This window comes from Notolabrus celidotus, chromosome 10 (assembly GCF_009762535.1).
Source record: "Notolabrus celidotus isolate fNotCel1 chromosome 10, fNotCel1.pri, whole genome shotgun sequence".
In the NCBI taxonomy this organism is placed as follows: Eukaryota; Metazoa; Chordata; class Actinopteri; order Labriformes; family Labridae; genus Notolabrus; species Notolabrus celidotus.
In genome coordinates, this window is record NC_048281.1 from 34,968,671 (window position 1) to 34,993,537 (window position 24,867).

Consider the following 24,867-nt stretch of genomic DNA (forward strand, 5'->3'; position numbering starts at 1 on the left):
GTCATGCTGCTATAGGCCTAGACTGCCGGGGGAACTGGCACACTGACACACTGGGATCCTAGCTCACCCTCTCCCCCCCAACCCCTTCATCACTTACTTTAACTCTGCCTGTCCCATTAAAGTTACTAACCATAGACCTTTCTGGAGTCCCTGAGCTCCCTTGTCTCGTAGATTCCTCTGAGCTGCCGTAGACGTCCTCCTGCTGTGGACGATCTGGACTCCAGCTGATACGGACGTGCTGGACTCCAGCGGCAACAGCTTCTACGACTCGTCTCATCACTATCACCTCTCTCTCTTACTCCCCTCTATCTGTCTTTCCAGACCCAACTCAGTCGAGGCATGATGGCTGTCTAACATGAGTCTGGTCCTGCTGGAGGTTTCTGCCTGTTAAAAGGAAGTTTTTCCTCACCACTGTAACTAGCTAAATACTGCGATGTGCAATGCTCATGATGGATTAAGGTGGGGTCAGACTGAGTCTTACCCTGTCTTGGTGTTGGGTCTCTGTTCATAATTTGACATAGTGTGGTCTAGACCTCCTATGTTTGTAAAAGCGTCTTGAGATAACGTTTGTTGTGATTTGGCGCTATACAAATAAAGATTGATTGATTGATAATCTGGATTACAACAGGAGTCAAATAAGGCTATCCATTGTGTGCTAACCCTACCTCTGAACAACACAACTGATGGTCTCAAACACATTAAGAAGGCAAGTCATTCTACAAATGAACTCTTGACAAGGCTCATGTTCATTAGAAACCATTCCAGGAGACCACTTCATGAAGCAGACTGAGAGAAACCATTCCAGGAGACCACTTCATGAAGCAGACTGAGAGAATACCAAGAGTGTGCAAAGCATGAAGGACAAAGGGGGCTACTTTGCAGAATCTAAAATCTAAAACATATTCTGCTTTGTTCAACACTTTTTTTGTCCATTAAATAATTCCATATCTGTTATTTCATAGTTTGGATGTCTTCAGTATTAATCTACAGTGTTTCCAATAATTAGAATAAACACAAACCCTTGAATGAGAAGGTGTTTCCAAACTTTAGACTGGTAGTGCAGCTGGATGGGCAAACTGGTGGTTTGGCTGGTACAGAAATCACACTGCGTACAAGCGTTCAGGCGGGGTATTGCAGAGCGAAGCAGACACCGTGATGCACGACGGCGTCAGCCATGAGTCAACGAAGAAGTGTAAACCAGGCTTCAGACTTCGATGGCCCCACCAGGTGAGCTACTCGGTCACCCCATGATGAAACATTTCACTTTCTGATCTCACTTCATGTAAACAATTAAAAAACACCTCATAGAAAGATGGAGCAGAGTGAACATGAGACGTTTCCTGCAGAGCAGTCACCTCATACACCTCACTATAAGCATCACTCTCTCTTGTGCATGCATTCATCAGCTACATGTGTTTTATGCATAATAAATGCTTTCATTTATATGATTATCAACAGCTGAGATTACAGCTGCACACTTCTCAAGACTTTGACCTGCAGCAGAGCACGCTTGTTTTCACAGCTGACAGAGAGAGAGAGTTTTCTAGGACTGCAGGCATGTTGAAGCTGTCGGAGAGAGAAGAGTTCATTTAAGATCAAACTGATAAGAGGAGGGAGCAGCTTCAACAGGAAGACTGACAATAAATTGTGCAACAGGTGAACCTGAGTTAAACAGAAAGAGCGATGCTTGTGTGCAAAGTTTCACTCTTATCAGCTAAATGAGGACCAGCTTTAATCCTGACATGATATCAAACCTCTGTAAACAAAGTGCAGCTCCTTAAAGGTGACATATCATGCACAATGGACTTTTTAATGGTTCTCTACCTGAAATCTGTGTCCCTGTCTACAAACCCCCCGAGAATGAAAAGAATCCATTCTGCCCCTGTTCTGATTTCTCCACCTTTCTGTAAATGTGTGTGAAACGAGCCGTTTCAGACTTCCGTGTTTTTGTTACGTAACAACAATATCCGGTCTGTCACGAAGTCAGAGCTCGGAGCTTGTTCAGCCCATAGACTGTATAAAATACAACTCAACCCCTCCTCTGTTTTTCATTCCCTGCACACATGTGTGCTAACAAGGAGCTTAGGAGGGAGGCATGCTAGTTGGAGGCTGTCTTAATAAACACAAAGGTCGGTTTTACTCCCCACGTCTGCAGATTTGAAGATCTAGTGGATGATTTTTATTTATCATTGATAAGTGCTAGCGCTAATTAGCATAGCCACATAGCTATATGTTCATAGCTGTAGCTGTAGCTGTAGCTGTGTACCAAGACACACGTCGACATACTGATAAATAAAACAACAAGAAACACTAAATCTGTGACCAATCCTTCATAAAAGGTCCCGCTGCCTTTCTGGCTGAGGTCGGTTTTACTCCCCACGTCTGCAGATTTGAAGATCTAGTGGATGATTTTTATTTATCATGGAAAAGTGCTAGCGCTAGTTAGCATAGTCACATAGCTACATGTTCGTAGCTGTGTACCAAGACACACGTCTACATACTGACAAATAAAACAACAAGAAACACTAAATCTGTGACCAATCCTTCAGAAAGGTCCTGCTACAGGCGCCTCTCCGTCAGGATCAGATTCAGAGGGTTGAAGTAACGCGATCTCTGAGCAGCCGTGTATATTCAGCCAACATGTAAACATTAGATCAACGTGCTGGAGAGCCGAGGCACATCCACTTCCTGAGGGGGCGTGGTCAGAGAGAAAACAGAGTGTTCTGATGAGGACTGAAGAAGAGGACTTTTCAGGCAGACCAAAATCTGATTTCAAAGTGTTTTTTTGAGCATAAACTTTAAAGACATGTTTTGGGGACCTCTTAGACCAATATATATGTTGATGAAAAAAGTGTGATATGTCCCCTTTAAGCTGACTGTAAACATTCAAATGTTGTTGTTGAGCAGCTTTTCATGAACTCTTTTGAGTAATGCATCTTTTAAAAAACACAAGTCAGCACCTTTCAGAGGAGTTGGTGGAGGAGAGAGAATGAGAACAACATCCAGCTGAAAAATGAGACCAAGCTTTCTATAAATCTGTGCCTGACGGAGGAGAGCTGCAGTCTGCAGGCTCGTGTTTCTACATCATCCTCCTCTCTCAGTGTTTGCATGAACGAATAAATAACAGCAGCTTTTACAAGCATGTCGAGAAAGTTTACACAAAGCAGCCGGCGAGTCCTCACAAGACCTCTCTGCTGTTTAAGTCCATCTAAAGCAAAAACATGTAAACAATCCCATCCATCACACGGCGCTGCAGACGCCCGCTCTGCAGACGAACCGCCCGCTCACCTCAGGGTGACATTTACTGAACAAACACGGTGAAAGGGCAGAGCAGCAGGGCGGGTGTCAAACCTCCTGTAATTCATGTTTTCATGTTACAGGACTCATCATGAGCATCACACCTATTCTTTCCTGGAGACACGTCAGGCTGCACTCGTTGCCCGTTTGAGAATCTGCTCACCTTCGTTCTGTTTCTGTGCACTTTTACTTCATTTGCAGAGAAGTGTGAGGACTGTTGCATGCAATGCTACAAAAACAAACGTCATCCTCCTCCTGAGTGCATGTTTGCCCTCACTCTGCTGCAGAATCATTAACTTTTCATCCACTTTATGTGAGGATTCCTGCGTTTGCTGAGAGTAGATCAAACATGGCAACAAACAGGAGCTGTCAGACAATCCTCGACTACAGGTAACAACAACTGACTCATCTGAGACAGGAACAGAGGCTCTTTCATACATCACATGTACTTTAATAATGATTCTGCAAGAGTGTAATGTTGGTGTCCCCATGTGTCATTTCTTAAAGTTAGTTTTGGGGTAATTTTTGCTTTTATTTGTCCAATAAGAAGAGAGCAAGGAGGGGACATGTTGGGAGAAGAGAGCCAAAGATGACTGTGCAACGAAGACTTGAACCGCTGAGCTGAACTTCTGCCAAGTGAGCGAGTTTAAACTTTACATCGTCATGGGACCAAATGGAAGGCAAGGAGCGCCACGTTAAATAAGTGACTATATCTCTATCACCGCTCCCTCTCTCTCTTATTCTCCTCTATCCCTCTTTCCAGACCCAACTCGGTCTCAGCAGATGTGTGTCTAACATGAGTCTGGTCCTGCTGGAGGTTTCTGCCTGTTAAAGGAAGTTTGTGCTCGCCGCTGTAACTAGCTAAATGCTGCAAGGTGCAATGTAGCCCTAGTGAAAGTTCAGACAGGAAGACTATAAAGCAATCACAGCAGTAGTTTAACTCTCCTCTCACCCGCTTCCAGCTGCACGCTCCAGAGCTGTCATTGATTAATCAGCGGCAGCGTCATCCAATAGCTCGGTGGCACGCCCTTATCATCAGCCTATCAACTTTCTGCTGTCTTTTTAAATGTGTCTCTCTCTCCAGCTAGTTCCTCTTGCATTGATGGTGCGCACCCCTCCACCTCCCCATCTCCACCTGGTCTCTGCAAGTCTTCAATTCCTAGGATTCATCAACCACCACCACCAGTGTCTGGACTCTAGGGGGATTTCTTCTCACAACATCATCCCCATAGAGTCCTTACGCCAAAGATTTCTGTCAAGTTCCATCATTCATTCAGTTGTTATAAATAACCTTTAATCTTCAAACTGTGTCTCTCCTTGTTGAAATGCTCATGATGGATTAAGGTGGGGTCAGACTGAGTCTGATCCTGTCTTGGTGTTGGGTCACTGTTCATAATTTGACATAGAGTGGTCTAGACCTCCTATGTTTGTACAAGTGTCTTGAGATAACGTTTGTTGGGATTTGGGGCGATACAAATAAAGATTGGTTGATTGATAAAATAAATGTACATCTCTAATTTGAGCATCAGCTTTAGTGTTATAAAATAAGATGTGTTGTTTTTAGTCGTGCAAAAGTTAAAGCACTTAATTAACCGTGTAAATAACCTGCAGGCCCGATCTTTTCTCCATGCTTTCACTTCATTTCTGCAAAACTTGAAGATACAAAATGCTTATAGTAAAAATGCACAGCTGTGGAGACATTTCTTCCTCACAGTTTAAACAGAGTGTGAGCACAGTCTGTGCAGAAGAAGAAGAAGAAGCCTGGAGGACTAACCGGCATGCAGCCAGCACAAACAGCCAGGCTCCTTAAATCATCCACTGCACTGTTTACAGAGAATGAATACATACAGCGGTCTGGACAGCACAACGCAATAATTCAAGTGTGTGTGTGTGTGTGTGTGTGTGTGTGTGTGTGTGTGTGTGTGTGTGTGTGCGTGTGTTTCATAGCTTCTATTCTCTTCACATTTCCTCAGCCACCTCTCCTTCCTTATTTACTCTCCTTCTAACTCCAGTCTCCCTTCCTCCCTTCCTGAATCCTCTGAGGTTTGTGTCTCTGCCTCCTTCCTCCTCTCTCTCTCTGCCCTGTTTGATTTCCCACATTCACAACTGCTCCACAAACAGGATGAAGTGCCTCCCCCCCTCCTTCCCCTCCTCCTCCTCCTTGGCATCCTCTCTGCTGCTGGTTTGATAACAGGCTGTCACAAGTGCTTAATGTTTCCTCAGAAAGTGCTCGGCTAAGGGCCGCGGTGCTGCCGGTGGGCGGCAGGATAACGACAATCACATTTGCAGGCGAACAGAGGAACACACGTGTGAGGAGGAGGAGGGAGAGATGCTCTCTCTGTCCTTCTTGTTTCATCTGGCCTCTGATTGGACACTGATTGTTATATGTGGAGCTCATTGCAGGCCGGTAAAGGGCAGCAGTTCAAACAGATGGTGCAATTAAAGGAGCCTGATGTGACACGAGAGGAGAGAGACAGCCAGCGGGGGGCGACGTGCCAGATTTATTAGATTTACTTCTTTCTGAAGCAAATGTTTGAAAGTGATCTGAGCTGACACCACCTGACCTGCAGGACTGTCTGATGGACGTGCAGACAGGCGGAGGATTGACCTGTCAGTCTGAGAGGAGGAGGAGGAGGAGGAGGAGGAGGAGGAGGAGGAGGAGGAGGGGCGGAGGTCAGACGGGGAACAGAGAGGACAGAGGTTCAGTCAACACAGCAGCCTGACAGGTGCTAACACCCTGAAGGACTGACTGCTCGTCTGCGCCCATCACAGAGCCGTCTGCAGAGACGCTCATTTCAATAACAAGCAGAGGTGTGATGAAGACCAGTCATATTTGTATAAATCAAATGAATGCATGTGTTTTTAGTATGCACAAACAGCCCTCTCTGCAGGGATTCACAGTGCAGCACATGTAGCAGAGCATCACAGCAGGATGTTCTCTTATTAAGTGCTTGTGCAAGAATCAGGGGGGTGGGATATTTAGCGTCTAAGATGATATATCTGTCACTTATCTTGCAAGAACCAATCAGAACAGGCCTCACACATCCCCTGAATATGATCACAGATTACTGTGCATGCACATGGAGAACACATGCATCACAACAAGCTAAGCTAGCGTAGCTTCCTGCATGGCTGAAGTTAGAATGAGAGCACAGACAGCACCAGCCTCTGAATCAGCGCCATTAGATTGAATCCCTGGACCTGGATCATCCTGACTCACATGGAGGAGGTTTGACTTTAAAAGACATAAATGTTCAGACTGCTGTTAAAGACAATCTGACAACTTACATGTTTCACTATCTTTGAATTAAACACTGCACTGAATATGATATATAAAGGCATGCAGCATCCAACCTGCAAAATCCAAACTTCTCAACTCTGTGTTCAAGTTCCTGCAAAATGAAAGAGACGGACATCTCTCATCGTTATCATTCATCATCAGGAATAAGTGCTGATGAGTTCAGAGGAATCAGCTCACTCTGACTCAGATCAAAGTTTATACAAAGTCTCAGAGGAGTTCACAGAGAGGGAGAGAGGTACAGGTCTGGGATCTTCAACACAGATCTTAGACTTCTTTAGTGAGGGGTTGCTCCTTCTTTATAAAGATTTCAGATTATGAAGTGACATGGAACCTCACCATCTTCCTCTGGAGCATCTTTCCTTTGCTTTTAATGTCACAACATCATAAATGCATCATAATGAAGGGATTTAAAGCGACAAAGAGCATGCTCAAAAAGCTTTAAAGTGCTCCACATGATTAAATAAGAAGCACAGAGTCAGTGTTGTTACGCTGCAACAGTGACAACCAAGCCCTTTCCAGGAACTATACCCCCCCCCCATCCTTCAGATAAGTGTTGCTCAACAAGACAGTGTGTTCCCATGAGGAGAAAGGTCTCCTTCCTTTCCTCACATGCTCTCATATTCTTATGTTATCGTCACAATCAGCTTATTTACATACAAACATGCAACATTCACATCCTGCAAACAGTGGCGTGTCCAGAGGGGCCACCCCAAAATCCTAAACTCTGATTGGCTGTTTGCCTTGTCAGAGGCGGGTTCCTGTTAAAATCTCTAATGTGGGATGAGTTAAAAGGCTGACAGTGGATTTCTTCATTAGTGCCCTCAAATGTGACTTTGAAAAAACATCTTTTGTAAGTCTTTAAAGAATTAGACTTAGAGGATTTATCTCACTTTGTCATGTTTCTTTTAAGTCAAAATGAATATAATAATTCTTTAAAGCTGGGGTTGGTGTTCAGATTTAGATCCACTTTTTGTTCTACTGTTTAAAATGATCTTTATGTCCTGATGGTGATCAATACATAATGTGTTCTTAAAGAAAAGAGGTAAATAGGTTTCTTCCTGCAGTGGTCAGACTATATAACACATATGCTGTAAGATATGCTTATTTTTACCTCTTTAATTTTAATTTTAACTGCTAATACCTTTTTAATAATTGATACTTTATAGGCTCTTGTTTGTTAGCTTTATATATTTTTTGCACTGTCTACTTTGCTACTGTGACACTTGAATTTCCCCGTTGTGGGACGAGTAAAGGACTTCTTATCTTCTTAAAGAAGCTGCTATCTACAGCCGGAGTAAACCTGGGAAAACACCAACCAATCCCTGCCCTCAGGAGCCAAATGATGAAACCAATCAGATCCTGTCTTGCCGTTCTGCCCGCCTCCTGCAGAGCGTACATTTAACGTTTGTTTGTGTTTTTAACTTTCACTATGAGAATGTTTTGGTGTTTTCTTACCTCTGAGTGAGACCAGAGGAAATGCTACATTCAAATTCATGCTACTTTTCTGTGACTACCAACCCTAGCTTTAATATTTTAATGAAAGTAGATTGTAAAGACAGAAAGGGTAAATGTTATTTATTTGTATTACCCAGCTTTCTTACTGATCTTCTGGTTGTGTAAGAAGCTTGATTCTGATTGGTCTGAACCCCTTGACAGCGGTTATTAACATTCACTAACATGAGCAGCACCAGAGTCAAACTGATCACATGCATTCATGTCAAAAAAATCCACTGAAAAGAGTTCAGTCACATTTAACAGGCAGATAAGAATCCATCACCATGGAACGCTGACTGACTTGGAATCACTGGGATTATTTATTTAAAACTGTAAATATAAATAATTTTAAATCAATAAAATAATATATGAATCAATGTGTTTGTATCTTAAGTTAGTGGCCGGGTAATAAGCTTTGGGTCGGTGTCTGGTCTCACCCTGTCAGGATTCTTTTCCCCATAACAACCTGCTAAACATACATGAGCCCTTATGTAAATGCTCTGGCCACCCCTGCCTATGTGAGAGCCTCAGATGGGCCACCCTGGTCAAAAAGTTCTGGACACGCCCCTGCACAGAAACCCTCAGATCACACACACACTCATATTACGCACACACTCATGTTTACGCACACACTCATGTTTACGCACACATGCTCGGACTGAAGCACCTGAAACGAGCCTGGATCTCTGAGACCCCCCTTCCCCTCCCTCCCTCTTATGTAAGACTAACTGCTCCGGCTGATTAGCTGTTATTTAACAGACAGCGGTGCATGCGGGGAAGAGGACACGGAGGGACGGAGAGGAGGAGGAAGAGGAAGAGGAGGAAGAGGAAGCAGCGTTCAGAGGGATAGCAGTGTGTTTGATTGTCAGCTGACTGGAGATCCCTCCAACAACAGCAGCACGAGCAGCTTCCGCGCAACAGTTGTCAGCTCACCTCACAACACAAAGCGCATCACAGCCATCATCCCTGCTCCCACACACACACACACACACACACTTTTCTCCTCCTCACACACACACCACACAGACGGGAAGTTGGTGGTGTTACCTGATATTCCTCCGCCGACCACTATCACATCGTAGGTGTTGCTGGGAGCAGTCATGGTGCAGTCTGCTGTGTCCGCGGAACGCAGAGCGCACGGAGAGGCGCATCTGTATTAAAGCTGGGGACACGCCCCCTCCGTCCTGACTCCGCCCACTGAGGGAGCAGCAGCACAGGGAGGGTTAAACAGGCACACACAGGCATCACTTCTGACCTCCTTTACAGGCAGAATAACACTGGGTAGATGCTGGACTTTGCTTTTCTGCTCTTATCAAACTGCAGGCTGTGATATCTGAAGCTTCTACTTTGATCAGCTGCTGTGAATCATTTATTCTTCATGCTGGCAGGATTTTAATTCCAGTTGGAAATTGAGATTTCTGCACAGAAGAGGAGGTTTAGATTTTACTGCAGCAGAGAGAGAGAGAGGGAGTCACTGCTGCCTCCAAGCTGTGACCGACCAGGCCTGTGTGATAAAGATGAAGATGATAGTGAAGAGCTGTTGGGTAAGAGCTCAGTCTGATGCCATAAAAACAACAAATTAAATAAAGAAAAATAACTCTGACCCAACTAAATGTTCTGAACTGTAAAATATAAACTCTGTCATCTTAAATAACTGAAGTCTCATCTCCAGTCATCAGTGTTTGACTTTAAGAGCTCAGAGTCTGCAGACTATCAGACATCTTGCACCATGTGCTGCACAGAGCATGCTCCAGGGGGAGCCTTAGTTTTTGTCGCCCTCTTGTGGTCGGTTATAGAAGATAGCTGATCTGCACATTTAGTGGATTCAGCAGGAGTGACAACAATTTAAAAATATGCAAAGAAATAAAGAATATTTGTAGAAAAATAGAGAACAGAAATATAATGTGGAGCATTTTTATTTTATTAAATATATATATATATATATTTACAAATTTAAAGTCAAACATAACTATTTTTGAAGGAACAGTATGTCTCCTGTTTGTACTTATTTTTGCTTAACTATAAATCCATTTTATTTTTGTATTTTTTATTTTATATAACTATCAGGAAGATGCTCAAAGCAGATTAATCAACACTTAAATGCCCCATTATTTATTTTTTCTGCATAAATATATTTAAGTGTATTTATTTACATTAATTAATGTATTATTGTTTGTGCAGAAACAAACATGTTTCCTGTTTTTGCTTATTTTATTTTATTTTTTAAGTATAGTTTATTTATTTATTTCATTATGCAGCCAAACTCCTGCTCTAGAAGACATGCTCAAAGCAAGTTTTTGGACACTTAAACACCTCAAGGAACATTAGAAGTATAAAAAACAATATAATATGAAAATTCAAAAAATATATAAATACATGCATAATACACAGAACATTTTTAAATACATAAAATAAATTACTTTATTATTCAAAATAAAAATGAGCTAACATAGAAGGAAATAAAAAAAAAATTAATGTGAAAATATAATTATTCATGCCTATAAATGTTGCATTTTTTGTCTTTTTATATCCTCTTTAATTCAAGATGGCACTTTTATACTTCCATATATTATTATTATTATTAAGACACTGACTATAACCTGGAGTGTTTGCAGCTGCAGCTCTGTTTGTTGCAGACATTACTTCAGTTGTTTTCCCTCACCAAAGTTTGCACACAGATTAATCTGCATTGTGTGAGTATATATGTTTTACCTGTATTTCTTCACACTCTGCAGACTGAGTGCTGCCGTGATACCTGCAGACTCTGGTGCAAACTAACAGGTGTGTTAGCATTTCATTAAAGACCCCTATCAGGTTAATCTGACCACCATTGAGCTCAATCCTAATCCTCGTTTGATCTAATTTATGGAATAAGCTACTAAAGTCCAGAGCTGGAACATTCCTGTCCTCTCAGGAGCTGCAGGGCGGAGGGGAGGAGGCGGAGGGAGGTAAAGGTGTGTATGCATTTCAAACACTGTTGATAACTGTGAAAGCAGCTTAAAGATGCTTATTAGTGAATTAAATTATCTCTATGTCCTGTTTCTGTGTCCTCTAAAGATGGGGTTCTCAAACTCTTTGGAGCCAGGGACCCCTTACAGGTGAGAAAACTGTCCAAGGACCCCCTCATAACTGTAACACAGATTAAACACATTAGAGATGTGTCATGATCAAAAGCTGAGGCTCTGAGAGTCGATGCTTTATAGTGAATCAGAAGAGCCGGCTCACATCCAGAGAGAGCCGGCTCCCAGTTAGTTCCTTTCCCTGCTTAGCTCTCTCAGTGCTCAGCCCCAGCTCTGCTCACAGCAGGACTTTGTTTTGAATGGTCAGCATGGCGGCCATGCGGCCAATCACATGTGAGGATATAGGATCCAGGTGATGGAGGGGAGGCTGTGTATCGTGGCTTCATCTGTTCCTTCAGAGAGGGTTAGGGTTAGGGTTCTTCTCAAAGACCGGGCAAATACTCACTGAGAGGAGAAACCGGATCAGACCATCCAAGCTGAGGACATTAATAATGTTTGATCCAGTTTGGTTCTGGTTCTGTTTGCTAGAGTTCGGTTCTGGTTCAGTTTGGTTCTGGTTCTGTTTGCTTGAGTTTGATTCTGGTTCTGGTTCGGTTCTGGTTCGGTTCTGGTTCTGGTTCGGTTCTGGTTCGGTTCGGTTCGGTTCTGGTTCGGTTCGGTTCTGGTTCGGTTCGGTTCTGGTTCTGATCCGGTTCGGTTCTGGTTCGGTTCTGGTTCGGTTCTGGTTCGGTTCTGGTTCGTTTCTAGTTCCGTTCGGTTCTGGTTCGGTTCGGTTCTGGTTCTGATCCGGTTCAGTTCTGTTCTGGTTCGATTCTAGTTCAGTTCGGTTCGGTTCTGGTTCGGTTCTGGTTCGGTTCTGGTTCGGTTCTGGTTCGGTTCTGGTTCGGTTCTGGTTCGGTTCTGTTTGCTTGAGTTGGGTTCTGGTTGGGTTCTGGTTCTGTTTGCTTAAATTGAGTTCCGGAATCTTAACCCTAACCCTAACCCTAATCCTAACCCTAATCCTAACCCTAACCCTAATCCTAATCCTAACCCTAACCATAATCCTAACCCTAACCCTAACCCTAATCCTAATCCTAACCCTAATCTTAACCCTAACCCTAACCCTAATCCTAACCCTAATCCTAACCCTAACCCTAATCCTAATCCTAACCCCTAACCCTAACCCTAACCCTAATCCTAACCCTAACCCTTACCCTAACCCTAACCCTAACCCTAATCCTAACCCTAACCATAATCCTAACCCTAACCCTAACCCTAATCCTAACCCTAATCCTAACCCTAACCCTAACCATAATCCTAACCCTAACCATAATCCTAACCCTAACCCTAACCCTAATCCTAACCCTAATCCTAACCCTAACCCTAACCCTAATCCTAACCCTAACCATAATCCTAACCCTAACCCTAACCCTAATCCTAACCCTAACCCTAACCCTAACCCTAACCCTAATCCTAACCCTAACCCTAATCCTAACCCTAACCCTAACCCTAACCCTAACCCTAACCCTAATCCTAACCCTAATCCTAACCCTAACCCTAATCCTAATCCTAACCCTAATCTTAACCCTAACCCTAACCCTAATCCTAACCCTAATCCTAACCCTAACCCTAATCCTAATCCTAACCCCTAACCCTAACCCTAACCCTAACCCTAATCCTAACCCTAACCCTTACCCTAACCCTAACCCTAACCCTAATCCTAACCCTAACCATAATCCTAACCCTAACCCTAACCCTAATCCTAACCCTAATCCTAACCCTAACCCTAACCATAATCCTAACCCTAACCCTAACCCTAACCCTAATCCTAACCCTAATCCTAACCCTAACCCTAACCATAATCCTAACCCTAACCCTAACCCTAATCCTAACCCTAACCCTAATCCTAACCATAACCCTAGCCCTAACCCTAACCCTAACCCTAACCCTAACCCTAATCCTAACCCTAATCCTAACCCTAACCCTAACCCTAACCCTAATCCTAACCCTAACCCTAACCCTAACCCTAATCCTAACCCTAACCCTAACCCTAGCCCTAACCCTAACCCTAATCCTAACCATAACCCTAGCCCTAACCCTAGCCCTAACCCTAACCCTAATCCTAACCCTAATCCTAACCCTAACCCTAACCCTAACCCCAGCCCTAACCCTAACCCTAACCCTAATCCTAACCCTAACCCTAACCCTAACCCCAGCCCTAACCCTAACCCTAACCCTAACCCTAACCCTAGCCCTAACCCTAACCCTAACCCTAACCCTAACCCTAACCCTAATCCTAACCCTAACCCTAACCCTAACCCTAATCCTAATCCACTTTGAGAACAACTGCTCTAAAATCCTAAATCCTAAATCCTGTCCACATCTCTCTGTACACAGTTATTTTCTGCATTGTAACAGTTTGTTGTTGTTTGTTTTTCACAGTTTTTACAGCCTTATTATCAAGAACTGTTCACCTGTGCAGCACCTTGACTTCCCTTAGTGCTGCATTTCTCTAAATAAACGTTGCAAATCACAGATGCTGCTGCTTTACCTTCATGTGCATCATTTACCAACCAGCAATGTCTTCCTGTTTCAGCTCCTTCAGCTGTTTGAACACCTGAGGTAACACGTGTGGGTCTTTAAATGTGATAGGAGACAGCTGGCAGAAGGTGGGGATGATGCAGAGGAGTAAGGATGGAGGGGTGGACAGGTGACGAGGCGAGGCTGTGATAGATGATGATGATTACATTCAAGGAGAGCTGCATGATGACACATGAGATCCCACCTGCAAGGTGTCTGCAGTGAGCTCCATCCAAGACTTAGCATGAGACATCAGAGCAAGAGAGGGGAACAGACTGTGCTCCTTTAAGTGTATGCAAAGGGTCTCACCAGCAGGGGGCAGCAGCAGCCTGGGTTCAAAAAGAGTCCAATGTCAGATGTTCAGATTTCTGATACGTTAAAGTAAAGTTTATAATAGTGGGACTTTTTATTTGTCTTCTTTGCATGTAAATCACATGGTATGCTATATTTAAGTGCACTTATGCACTCCTCTGCATCAGTTTTAAAAACTCTGTCAGTCGAGGGGACAGGGAGCAGGAGGCAGGAGAAGAGTCTCAGGAGGCCGGACGTGCCATCCAAAGCATGCTGTGAAAGCCACAGAGTAATGTTTACATCATGATGGAGGACGGAGCAGAGAGACACACACTGTGAAGATATTTTAATGAGTTTATTGAATCAATTTAATCTGAATTTAAATGATGTGGTCTCTACATAGAGGGAATTATAGGACAGGGATTACCCAATGTGAGGAAATTTAAATATTTGTAATATTTTGATCTCTTAAGTTTGCATCATGTCTTCTTTCTTACTTGATTTTATGTTATATATTTTAATGGTCATATCTTCTTGGTATCATATTTCCTAAACCTTCCTTGTGAACAGACAGACGTGCATGAGTCCTCATCCTGAAAATGATTCTCCATCTTTAACCCAAGATGTTTTTAACTTCCTGTTACATCTCGCTCTTCAGGGTTCACACTGAGCGGTCACATGACATTCTCTTGCAGTAATTATTTATAAAGCACCAAATCACAACAAACGTTCTCCTCAGACTCTTTCCAAACAGAGCCGGTCTAGACCGTACTCTATGTTCTATTATTAACAAAGACCCAACATCAAGACCGGATCAGATCCAGTCCCATCTTCAAGTCAGGACTCAGTCTGATCTCATCTTAATCCACCATGAGCAGAGCACTTTGCAGCATTTAGCAAGTTACAGTGGCAAGGACAAACTTCCTTTAACAGGCAGAAACCTCCAGCAGGACCAGACTCATGTTAGACACACATCTGCTGAGACCGTGTTGGAGAGAGGGATAGAGGGAGATGAAGAGAGAGAGAGAGATGATAGTGGGGAGACGGATAGTAGTAGTTGTAGCAGCTGGAGTCTGGCACGTCCACAGCAGCAGAGATCCAGAGGAACCTACGAGACAAGGGAGCTCAGGGACTCCAGAAAGGTCTAAGACAAGAGAGGGAGAGGAGAAGAAAGAAAAAGAGGAGAATAAATGGAATGACAGAAGGAAAGGATGGGATAAGAAAGGGAGACATAAAGGAGGAAGAAACATGGAAAGAACAAGAGAGAAAGAAAGAAAGTAGAAACGAATGAAAGTAAAAAGGAATAAAAGAAAGAAAGTCAAAGGAATGAAATAAAGAAGTAAAGAAAGAATGAAAGAAAGAAAGAAAGCAATAAATTAAAGGAATGAAATAAAGAAGTAAAGAAGTAAAGAAAGAAAGTAGAACGAATGAAAGTAAAAAGGAATGAAAGAAAGAAAGAAAGTCAAAGGAATAAAAGAAAGAAAGAAAGTCAAAGGAATGAAATAAAGAAGTAAAGAAAGGATGAAAGAAAGATGGGATGAAAGACTGAAGGAAAGAAAGAAAGAAAGAAATTAAAGGAATGAAATAAAGAAGTAAAGAAAGGATGAATATCAGACCAAAAAAAAGGAATCTCCAGCAGAGATCCAGAGGAACCTACGGGACAAGGGAGCTCAGGGACTCCAGAAAGGTCTATGGTTAGTAACTTTAATGGGACAGGAAGAGTTAAAGTTCTTCCGTCACACTCTTCTTGTTTTAGAGTTTCTTCTTCATAAATCATGAACGATATTTTCCTCTTGTTTGAAGTGGTCTCATTACTCATTACCTGAGACTCTGAAAACGTTGGTTCCTGTTTAGCCCTCACATCATCGACTCATTAATTGTGTTGGGCTTATTTAAAGTGATCCAGCTCATTAATCAAAGCCGTGTTCATATTTAACAGTAAAGTACGTGCCGACAGCTCCAACACAAACCTGCGCTCTTCATAAACCTGAAGTCTGAAAACATGGCCGCCGTCCATGTTTCACGTCTGGCACTTTAATGGAATGTTAAACACACAGATGTGACTTTTACTCCACGGTCAGACGTCTGCGTCTCTCTGATGGGATGGTTCTGATCAGGATGGAGATGAATTAATGTGAGGAGAGTCTGCTGGGTCGTTAAAGACCACGTGTCTACCTCACACACCTGCAGACATGGAAACTGTTTGTAAGAAGAGACCTTTAAAAAGTCTGAGCTTCAAACCACAGACTTTATCTGTCGCTCTGCTTTCTTTAAATAATCACACCTCCTCCTCCTCCTCCTCCTCTGTGTGTGTGTGTGTGTGTGTGTGTGTTGATGAAGGGCACACACAGCGAGAGGAGACAGCTCAGAGACGCAGATTAATCTCCAGAGTGAGAGGAGAAACGTTTTTATTAAGTTCACGTGTGAGGCGGCGGATGAGCTGTCAGATATCGTCGGGATTGAAACGTCCACAGAGCTGCAGGTTTTACAGCTTCACACACAACAAAGACAACTGTGCATAACCGCTGTGTGACTGTGTGTGTGTGTGTGTGTGTGTGTGTGTGTGTGTTCACAAACTGTCTGAAAGAGATGTTAGATTACAAACTTCATTAATCCTCTCAGGCAGATTCAGGTTTCGTTCTCCCTCAGGGATGCAGCGTCAGCGTCAGCAGCATCCCTGAATCTGACGAGATCCAGCATCACTGACGTCTTTCTTTTATTTTCTATATTCCTCCTTTAACTGTCTTTTATTTTCCCTGCAGGAGAGTTGGTTACCTGTTTGCTGAGATGCCATGAACGTCCAGCTGCCTCACACCCAAAACGCCCGTCTGCAGAGCGAGTACGCTGCAACATGCAACACGCCGCCGCCTGGAGAAGAAGCACATCCTGCAGTGTGGTCTGTATCTTTAGGGTCAACACTCTGACACCTTCTGGTTAAAATATCTAAAATCTAAAGATATCATTGAGTCCTAAATGTTCCATATCTGGGGCCATGGGTTGAAGGAATGAGACTTGAAGCCAATGCTGTGGATGCACGTGCAGATTTTCAGTTTGCACGGACGTTTTAAAAGTCCAATTTTGCAAATACAATAGTTTGTGAAGCTACGCAAAGATCAGGATTGCTGCCCGAACAAGCTGACTCTGTATTCTGACGTGTGTTGAGATGTTCTATAAATTGCAGGAGAAGGCGTCACTGTGCATGATGTGTTGCAAGTAAAGTTTAAAGAAACTCCTCTGTCCCTGCATGCTTCAACATCTTGCTCATGCAGAAATTACAGAGACCTGCAGGAAGAAGTCAGGATGTGAACTTCGGCACCTGCAGCAGAAGTTTTCAGGAGTTTTGTGCACATGTGAGTCCAACTTCTTTTGTCTTATATCACCATGCATGCTTTAAAAATGGAGAGTAGGTTGCCTTTAAAATTAGTCCTGATTTGTCCCTAAGTTATAATGACTGTTTCTGCAAACAGCCCTCAGCTCCTGCAACATCTGTATCCAACCTCCATCCATACATCCATCTTCCTCCGCTTATATGAGTCCAGGTCACAGGGGCAGCAGTCTCAGCAGGGAAGCCCAGACACTCCCCTCCTCGGCCAATTCCAGCAGCTCCTCTGGGAGGATACCTGAGGTGTTCCCAGGCCAGCTGAGAGATATAATCTCACCAGCATGTCCTGGGTCTTCCCTGTAAGAGGTAAGAGTCCCATAGAGTGATGGTTTTGCATGCACAAAGACAAACGTACCACCCTGCAGGAGTTTAAGGGTTCTGATTGGTTCCCAGAGGCTCTACATGTTGCTTCAGATGTTGGATGAAACCTGTGAATCTAAAGAGAAGTTTCTGGATCAGAGTTTGATTAAAGTGAAGTTTGGAAACATGCTCACAGTGTTTGACTCTCAGTGAATGATTCCACTTCATATTTCACCTTCAGCTTTAAAGGTTTGTTTGTTCTTCGCTTTAAAGAAAGTTTACAGTTTCCTCATAAAACCAAATATTCAGCTTTTTCCTCTCGTCCATAAAACCCTCCATGAGCGCTCAAACTCAAACTTTACGCTCTGAAACGTTCAAGAGTTACATAACCCCGAGTCTTTACGACAGAAGGAACCATAATTGGTGGAGTTGCGGTGAGTTGTTCATTTCTTTATTCAGATAAACTGTTTCATGAGCTGGCACAAACACAGACTGAATGAGTTATATTCTGCAGAGTGTGTGCAAACAGGATTTACAGACCGATGCAGAGCGTGTCCAAACACCGAACATGTCATCACCAAGCGACAGAAGCTACAGAGATTCACAAAGACTACACAGGAAATGAACACTGACGCTCTCTGACAGTCTTTAACCTCGGCCTCCTCGTCTCGCCTCGTCTCGCCTCGTCCTCCCGTCTCACACGCTGGGATCAGAGTCTGCAGGTAGCGTGTCAAACATTATTAGGTGAGTAAACGTGGTGCAGGTGCTTCTCTGCGTCGTCCTCGCCCGGCCTTGTGTTGTCGGATGCTCTGCTGTGGTTTTTATGAAGCTGCTGGCAGAGAGTCCTCACAGATACTCGTAAGGACCTCTGCGGTTTGTGAGCATGTGTGTTATGGATTACAGAGGCCTGTAATGAGCGTCTCCGCTGTGAGGAGGTTCCCATGGGAGCAGCAGTTTGTGGTGTCTGGCCTGGAGAGAAATGCTTGGTACTGAAAGGAGAGGGGATTGTGTTCTGTGGGAGCGAGCGAGGGAGCGAGTGAGCGAGGGAGGGAGGTGCGAGTGCTCCAAACTGTCTCTTCAAGAAAACAACAAGCATGTTAAGTTCTCTGGTCCAATATTCAAACCTCTGGAACGCTTTAGAGCCCGGCGTGAGGCCAACGGGATCTGCTCCTTTAGAGTCTCGAGGGTGTGGGAGGAGAGGAAGCTGCGTCCTGCTCAGCTGCACTCCTCACAGTTGCAGGCCAGGATGTATCTGTATGTGGCGGTGATGCGCGTCCCGCCGGCGCAGCGCAGCCTCACCGCCTTCAGCTTGGAGGTGTGCGGCCGGCAGCAGGAGCAGGTGCTCTTGAAGGGCTGCTTGAGCACCGAGCTGAAGGAGATGAGGGGGTCGGAGCGGGTGGTGTGGCTGCAGTGACCCTCACAGCGAGCCAGCAGAACCATCTGAAACACAGGAGGAGAAACATGGAGGTCAATGAGAGAGGATTAGAGACACTGATGTTCTTTAAGGTCTGACCTTCTTCACAGAATGTTTCATTTGTTCTCAGAATTCTGAGAATACTTGATGATCTCAGAATTGTAGAACACCTGCTGTTGCTCTCCATACAGACTGTTCTTCCTGCTGACACCTGATTGGTGGATACTACTCAGACTACAAACAGAGACCAGAACCCTCCTCAGACTAAAATCCAAAGTGAGTTCTGTTCTGTTATTTTGGACCTGTTACCACCTTAATTGTTGAGGAAACAAAACCAGAGTTTGAGTCTGACATGTCAGTTTACACGCACGCCCGTCCGCACGAACGCCGCACACACGCCGCACGCACGCCGCACGCACGCACTCACGCACGCACGCACGCACGCACACACACATGTTCTGTGGCCTGATTAGTGTTGTGGTGTCCGGGCTGACATTCCTCCGTGTGTCACCACATTCCCGTCGCTCCCTAAACAGACTCCTGTGTCATGTCCTCCTGTCAGCTGCTGTGTGTCGCCACCCGTGTTCCCACTTTGACAGAAGCCTGTCTGGGGCCACCGCAGGGTGACACACACACACACACACACACACACACACACACACACACACACACACACACACACACACTGGAGTGTTGTCGCCACTTTAAGACCATTTGTCTTTGTCCCAGCTGAGGATCAGACTGTCAAACGGTGACAATTCCTCCTCTCTGACGCCTCCTCCTCTTCCTCCTCCTCCTCTTCCTCCTCTTCCTGCTCCTCCTCCATGCACCTCCTCTCCTTCCAACCCTCTCCTGCTCCTCCTCTCATTCATCATCAGAGGGTTAAAAAAGATGTATCTATTTAACAAAGGAGATTCACCATTTCATGTTTTCACAAAGCCAATAACTGAGCAACTGAACTTTGGTGTCTGCTGTCTGGATGGAGATGAAGATCGTCTCTTTCCAAATCATCAGTAGAAACGATGAACCAGTGATTCAATGAGTTCAAAGGCCACAAAAACTTCAGACCAAGAGTTCACTATGATCCCCAAACTGTCCTTCTGTAGCTGATTTTAAAGTTTGCAGAAACTCAGAAACTTGAACGGTTTCTCTGTAATCAAAAACGGCAAGTTGACAGAAAATTGATTGTAATATATTTCCTGTTTTCAGTCACTAAAACGTGAGGACTTTAAGTTCATATCGTTCTAAATCTGAATATCTTTGGGGTTTGGACTGTCTTAGGGTGTTGCCATAAACTCCATGAAGTTATAAAAAATTGTTAGACTTTTATTTGACATTTTATCGCCTTAAAAATGATACAAATACAATTATTTCAGCATTGCAAAGTTACAAAATTAATCTCAATAAGGGCTTTCGATGGTTGACATTTAAGGAAGTGATAAATAAAAGGAAACAAACTGATAAAGGATAAATTAACAGCTGTTTATGAACTTTTATTGTATTTTATTTATTGTTTTATTGTTTAAATGTAGTTTTTCTTTGAATATTAAGAACTTACACACATAAATTTAAGTCCTATATCTACAAACACATGAATACTTCTTGCATGCCTTTGTTATCACACACCTATTAACTTTGTTCCACCTCAGTGTCACATTTAAAATGTTCCTGCTGCACGATCAGGTCCCTGTGCAAACAGCATTTAACGTCTAACGTGTTGCACTTTGCAAAACTTAAAAAAAAGGCATAACATTTGCTCGGTTCTGGAGGCCTCGAAAACAAACTTCCTGTTCTTTCTATTAAAGCACGACACCCTCTGGAAAGGTGGACATTTTTAAAGCTAATATATCATCAACACGACTGAATCTAGTTCCTGATCCCAGCAGAAGTTCCTCAAAAGGTTCCTGGGCAAAGTGTCTGCAGTGGGAACATGCTTTTGACTCATGGCTGCTCACATTGTCGCCTCTTCTCTCAATCAAAGGAGATATTTATGAAGTCTTGTTGTGCATGCACTTCATGTTTCTTTGAATTTGCAGGAACTTAAGTCAAGAGCACAGAAATCCCTCAGGTGCTGCTCAGAGTGCAGTGAAAGGAATCTGCAAAATGCAAATCAATGCACCCCAGAACCCCAGAAATCAACACACACGTCAACAGAAAGCCCAGCCGGTCCTGATCCAGGTGGATTCTGTGCAGAGTGAAACATACTGAGGAGTAAAAACAGCCGCTCAGCTGGGAGTCCTTTTAGCTCTCAGTGAACTGTAACAGAGAAACAGACTCATGCTGAGAGTGTGTGTGCAGCCCCGAGCAGAGCCGGGCTGTGGTTTGGCCACCTGCTCGCTGCACTCAGAGTCCCAAAATTAAAAAAAGACCAAAGAAGTGATCAGACACGCGAACCCAACAACTGCAGGGAGAGAGCAGTGACGGGCCTCTGCACGGCGTCGGTCACATGTCTGCTGTGATTAACACGCCGTACATCTGTGTGCAGAAAGTCTTCTGACACTTCAAAGAAGAGGAACTCAGGAAAGCTCTTCTCCTCTCTCTGCAGCTAACCCTGGCAGGGTCCAGAGCGAGCAGCGAGGCGTCCACCTCAGCCAAATGTGAGTCCCAGCTGAGGTGCAGAGTATGTCTGCAGCGTGGCCCCTGTCCAACACACACACACAAACACAGACACACACACACACACACACACACACACACACACACACACACACACACTCCAAAACAAACCAAGCGTGACTCGTCTAAATGACTGAGAGATGGAGATAAAGCGAGGGAAGGAAAAAGGAGACGCTGGATTGGCTGAGCAGACGGGGAAAAAGGAGTAAGAGGAGATGAAGAAGTGAAAAAGTGAGATAGATAAATGTCTCCTCGGTTGGTGTCTGAGGTTTTTCTTTTCACCTGGGTGTGTTTTGAGGTTTTTCTTCGGGTCTCGGAGGTTTGCTTTGGAAGAAATCGTTCCCCTCATGTTTGAAACAGTTTCTCTCATTTGTCAGGTAGAGCGGCTCCGTTACCTCAAACAGCTCGTGGCCAAGAATGAGCGGGCAACCACAGAGAGGAGGATTAGCTTACAGAGGGGTTTCAGACGTGTGTTAATGACGGGAAGAAAGAACTGGGTTCAAGTTAGAAACAACCTCCTTATTTCAGATCCACTGAATCCTGTGCGTCTGAAGTTTTCTGACAGTTGTGCATCAAAAACAAATCAGGAATGGTTTCTTTGCAGCTTAAAAATGGTGACAAAAAGTGAAAAAAGTACTCCTGCAGATGTTCCTTTGAGGGTTTTAGATGCTGCAGACAAAGGTAAGAGAACGTTTTGAAGGCTTCTGGAGCAAATGCAAAGATTATTGCAAGGAAACAATGTGCCAAAGTCTTTCCCACTCAGCTTCAGATCGTATTCCAGGAATCCCGTGCATTAAAAACTTGATTCAGGAGAGTCTCTGCGTCCTCACTGAGCGGATCAGGAGGTGAATAACCGAGATGTTGTGCCACACACGCAGAGTTAATCCCTAACTCAAGAAATCAAACATTTAAATAAAGGAAAGAAAGATTTCTGTTGAGTGAAAGGACATCAAGTATTCTTCTGATTTCAGCAGCTCTGCCTGTGAATGTGTCGACACAATGAACCTCCTAAATGTGCAGCTTAATGCTTCAGAAGTGTAATTACTGTTTGCACATCATCTCTGGAAAATCTGCAGAGACTTTAAAAATCCTTGCAAAGGAAAAGGAGCTAATTCCAAACATCAGATCTGTTTGGGTTAAAGATAAACTCTGCAGATGTTACAGGTTAGAAGTGTGCAGGTAAAGCTTTTATTACATGCACATCTGACAGAGAGTGCATGTTCAAAATTATGATTCAAGTATTTAAAAAAATTATTAAAACATATTCAAGGAAAATATCTTGGTCCAGATTTATAAACTCTCACACTTCTCTCAGATTCTTCTCGTCATGAAAGAACCTGGATCCAGAGAGTGTTTGACATCTCTGTTAGAAAAATCACTGAAAAGATTCAAAGATTATCAAAACATTTAACAATTAATCGTCTTTTGATTGATTCATCGATGAATCTCTGCAGCTCTGATGGAGACGGATTCAGAAACAGAGAACGCTTGAATCTGCCAGAAGAGAGAGATGATGATGAGAGGGATGAGAGACGACGGCAGAGAGGAATATTTTTAACGTTTTAAAGGGATAAACATCTCTCATGATGTTGCCTGTTAATGATTGTGTTTAAATGCAGAGTGGTGACATCATATCTACGGGATCATGTCTTTTTTTAAAGATTGTTTTGTGGGTTGTTTATTTGATTGGAGAGCTTGAGAGAGACAAGACATGGGACCAAGTATTGATCCTCCTACCAGTGCAACAAAGACTGCAGCCTCTGTACATGGGGCGCCTGCTTCCCCATGCAGCTGAGCTAAACCCTGAACCCCCACTGTCTATTAACTCTTACTGATTATGGACTTTGCACAATCTACTTTAATGTGCAACACAGAACTCAAACTTTTAGATTCAGTTTTTAAAGAGCATGAGTGTCCTGTTCAAATAAAGATGAAAATTAATGCTTTGAATTTCTGCTCACCGGAGTCACGTCCAGGATTTATCTTTATTCTCTCTGTAACTCATGTTGAGGATGAAACCTGTGAGAGTTAACTAATGACAAAAGGGAAGTCCTAATGTTAAGAATAAAGTTGAAATAATAAAAATGAAGGAGGAATTTAAACATAATTTTAAAAAATGATTGGTTGAAATGTTGTGAATTAAATTCTAATTTCAAGAATTATTTCAAAAAGACTCAATAAAGTTTTACCTTTCTTCTTTCTGAAACAAAAAAGTTGAAATTAAAAAAAATATATATTGCATATTTAATTTGAAAATGTATTTTTGTAAATGTCTTATTATTTATAATAATTTGAACTATTTTTGCATTTTGATGAAAAATCTGCCTCCTCTTAAATCTGGAGCTTAAGCTGAAATTCAACTTATCTTTAATATTTTTGCATATTTTATTTCATATTTATGATTCAAAATAATTTCAATCCTCCCCTCATTTTTCTCTTTTATTCTCCAAGATAATTCTATTTTAAAAAAAAAGAACGTTCCAGGGGGGCTGGTGGTCTAGCGGTCTAAGGGCCCCACATACAGAGGCTACAGTCCTGGTCGCAGAGGAAGCCAGTTCAACTCCTGGCCGTGACCATTACCTGCAGTTCTTCCCCAAGTCCCTCCTCCCCACATTTCCTGTCTCTCTTCAGCTGTCCTATCAAATAAAGCCAAAAAAATTAACTGAAAAAAAATATATATATATAATAAAGTTCCAGTGTAACCTCCTCTCTCTCCCCTCTGTGTAAATGTTTCTTACCTTGGAGTTGCATTTATAAATGGGGTGTGTGATGGTCTCCACAAAGTGGTGCCTCATGCAGCGCTCAGGATCGGAGTCCCCCAGGTGTGGGTGTGTGTTATCGCTCGCCTTGTTGCTACTTGCAGACTGGACCAGGCCCAGCAGGGGGCAGCACATCAGAACCAGCAGCAGGCCCGAAGGGGGACCGACGGAGAGCGACATGATGGGGACCGCCCCGAGGCTCTGGCTCCCTCAGGAGTGTCCGAAACTTCACCTCCTCTCTGTCTCTGTCCTCTTTTATTTTATCTTCCTGTTTTATGCGTCCGCTCCGGGCTCTTTCCCAAACGTCGTCTTTCTTTTATTTATTTGTCTTTATCTCGTATTTCCAGCTCAAGGTCATCGAGTTGTGGGGAGACGGGTTGTAGGAGGGTGTCTTCGTCGAGGCGCTCCATCCCCCACAGTCTGGAAGAGAAGAC

At 43.5% G+C, this 24,867-nt stretch overlaps 2 protein-coding genes and 1 long non-coding RNA gene across 7 annotated transcripts in view; 1 reads left to right on the plus strand and 2 right to left on the minus strand.

Moving 5' to 3' along the window:
- mao (monoamine oxidase) overlaps positions 1-9,291 on the minus strand; it is a 44,899-nt gene extending 35,608 nt beyond the window's left edge. Inside the window, exon 1 of the mRNA XM_034693968.1 lies at positions 9,140-9,291. Within this exon, the coding sequence (XP_034549859.1) occupies positions 9,140-9,194 (55 nt within the window). The 5' untranslated portion in view covers positions 9,195-9,291. The remainder of the gene's footprint in view (positions 1-9,139) is intronic.
- An 81-nt stretch (positions 9,292-9,372) lies between these two features.
- Positions 9,373-14,070, plus strand: LOC117820640. The gene is made up of 5 exons (XR_004632789.1): positions 9,373-9,636; positions 10,828-10,873; positions 10,968-11,046; positions 11,150-11,190; positions 13,688-14,070. It is a non-coding gene; the product is annotated as an uncharacterized LOC117820640 (long non-coding RNA).
- A 4,003-nt stretch (positions 14,071-18,073) lies between these two features.
- ndp (norrin cystine knot growth factor NDP) overlaps positions 18,074-24,867 on the minus strand; it is a 39,143-nt gene continuing 32,349 nt past the window's right edge. For 3 of the 5 annotated variants that reach the window (XM_034694151.1, XM_034694152.1, XM_034694153.1), the window contains 2 exons: positions 24,413-24,853; positions 18,074-19,084 (listed from right to left, as the gene is read on the minus strand). In XM_034694151.1, the coding sequence (XP_034550042.1) occupies positions 18,860-19,084; positions 24,413-24,613 (426 nt within the window). In that variant the 5' untranslated portion in view covers positions 24,614-24,853 and the 3' untranslated portion in view covers positions 18,074-18,859. Of the gene's footprint in view, positions 19,085-24,412; positions 24,854-24,867 lie in introns of those variants that run through there. The other 2 variants (XR_004632736.1, XM_034694154.1) reach the window with 1 other exon arrangement.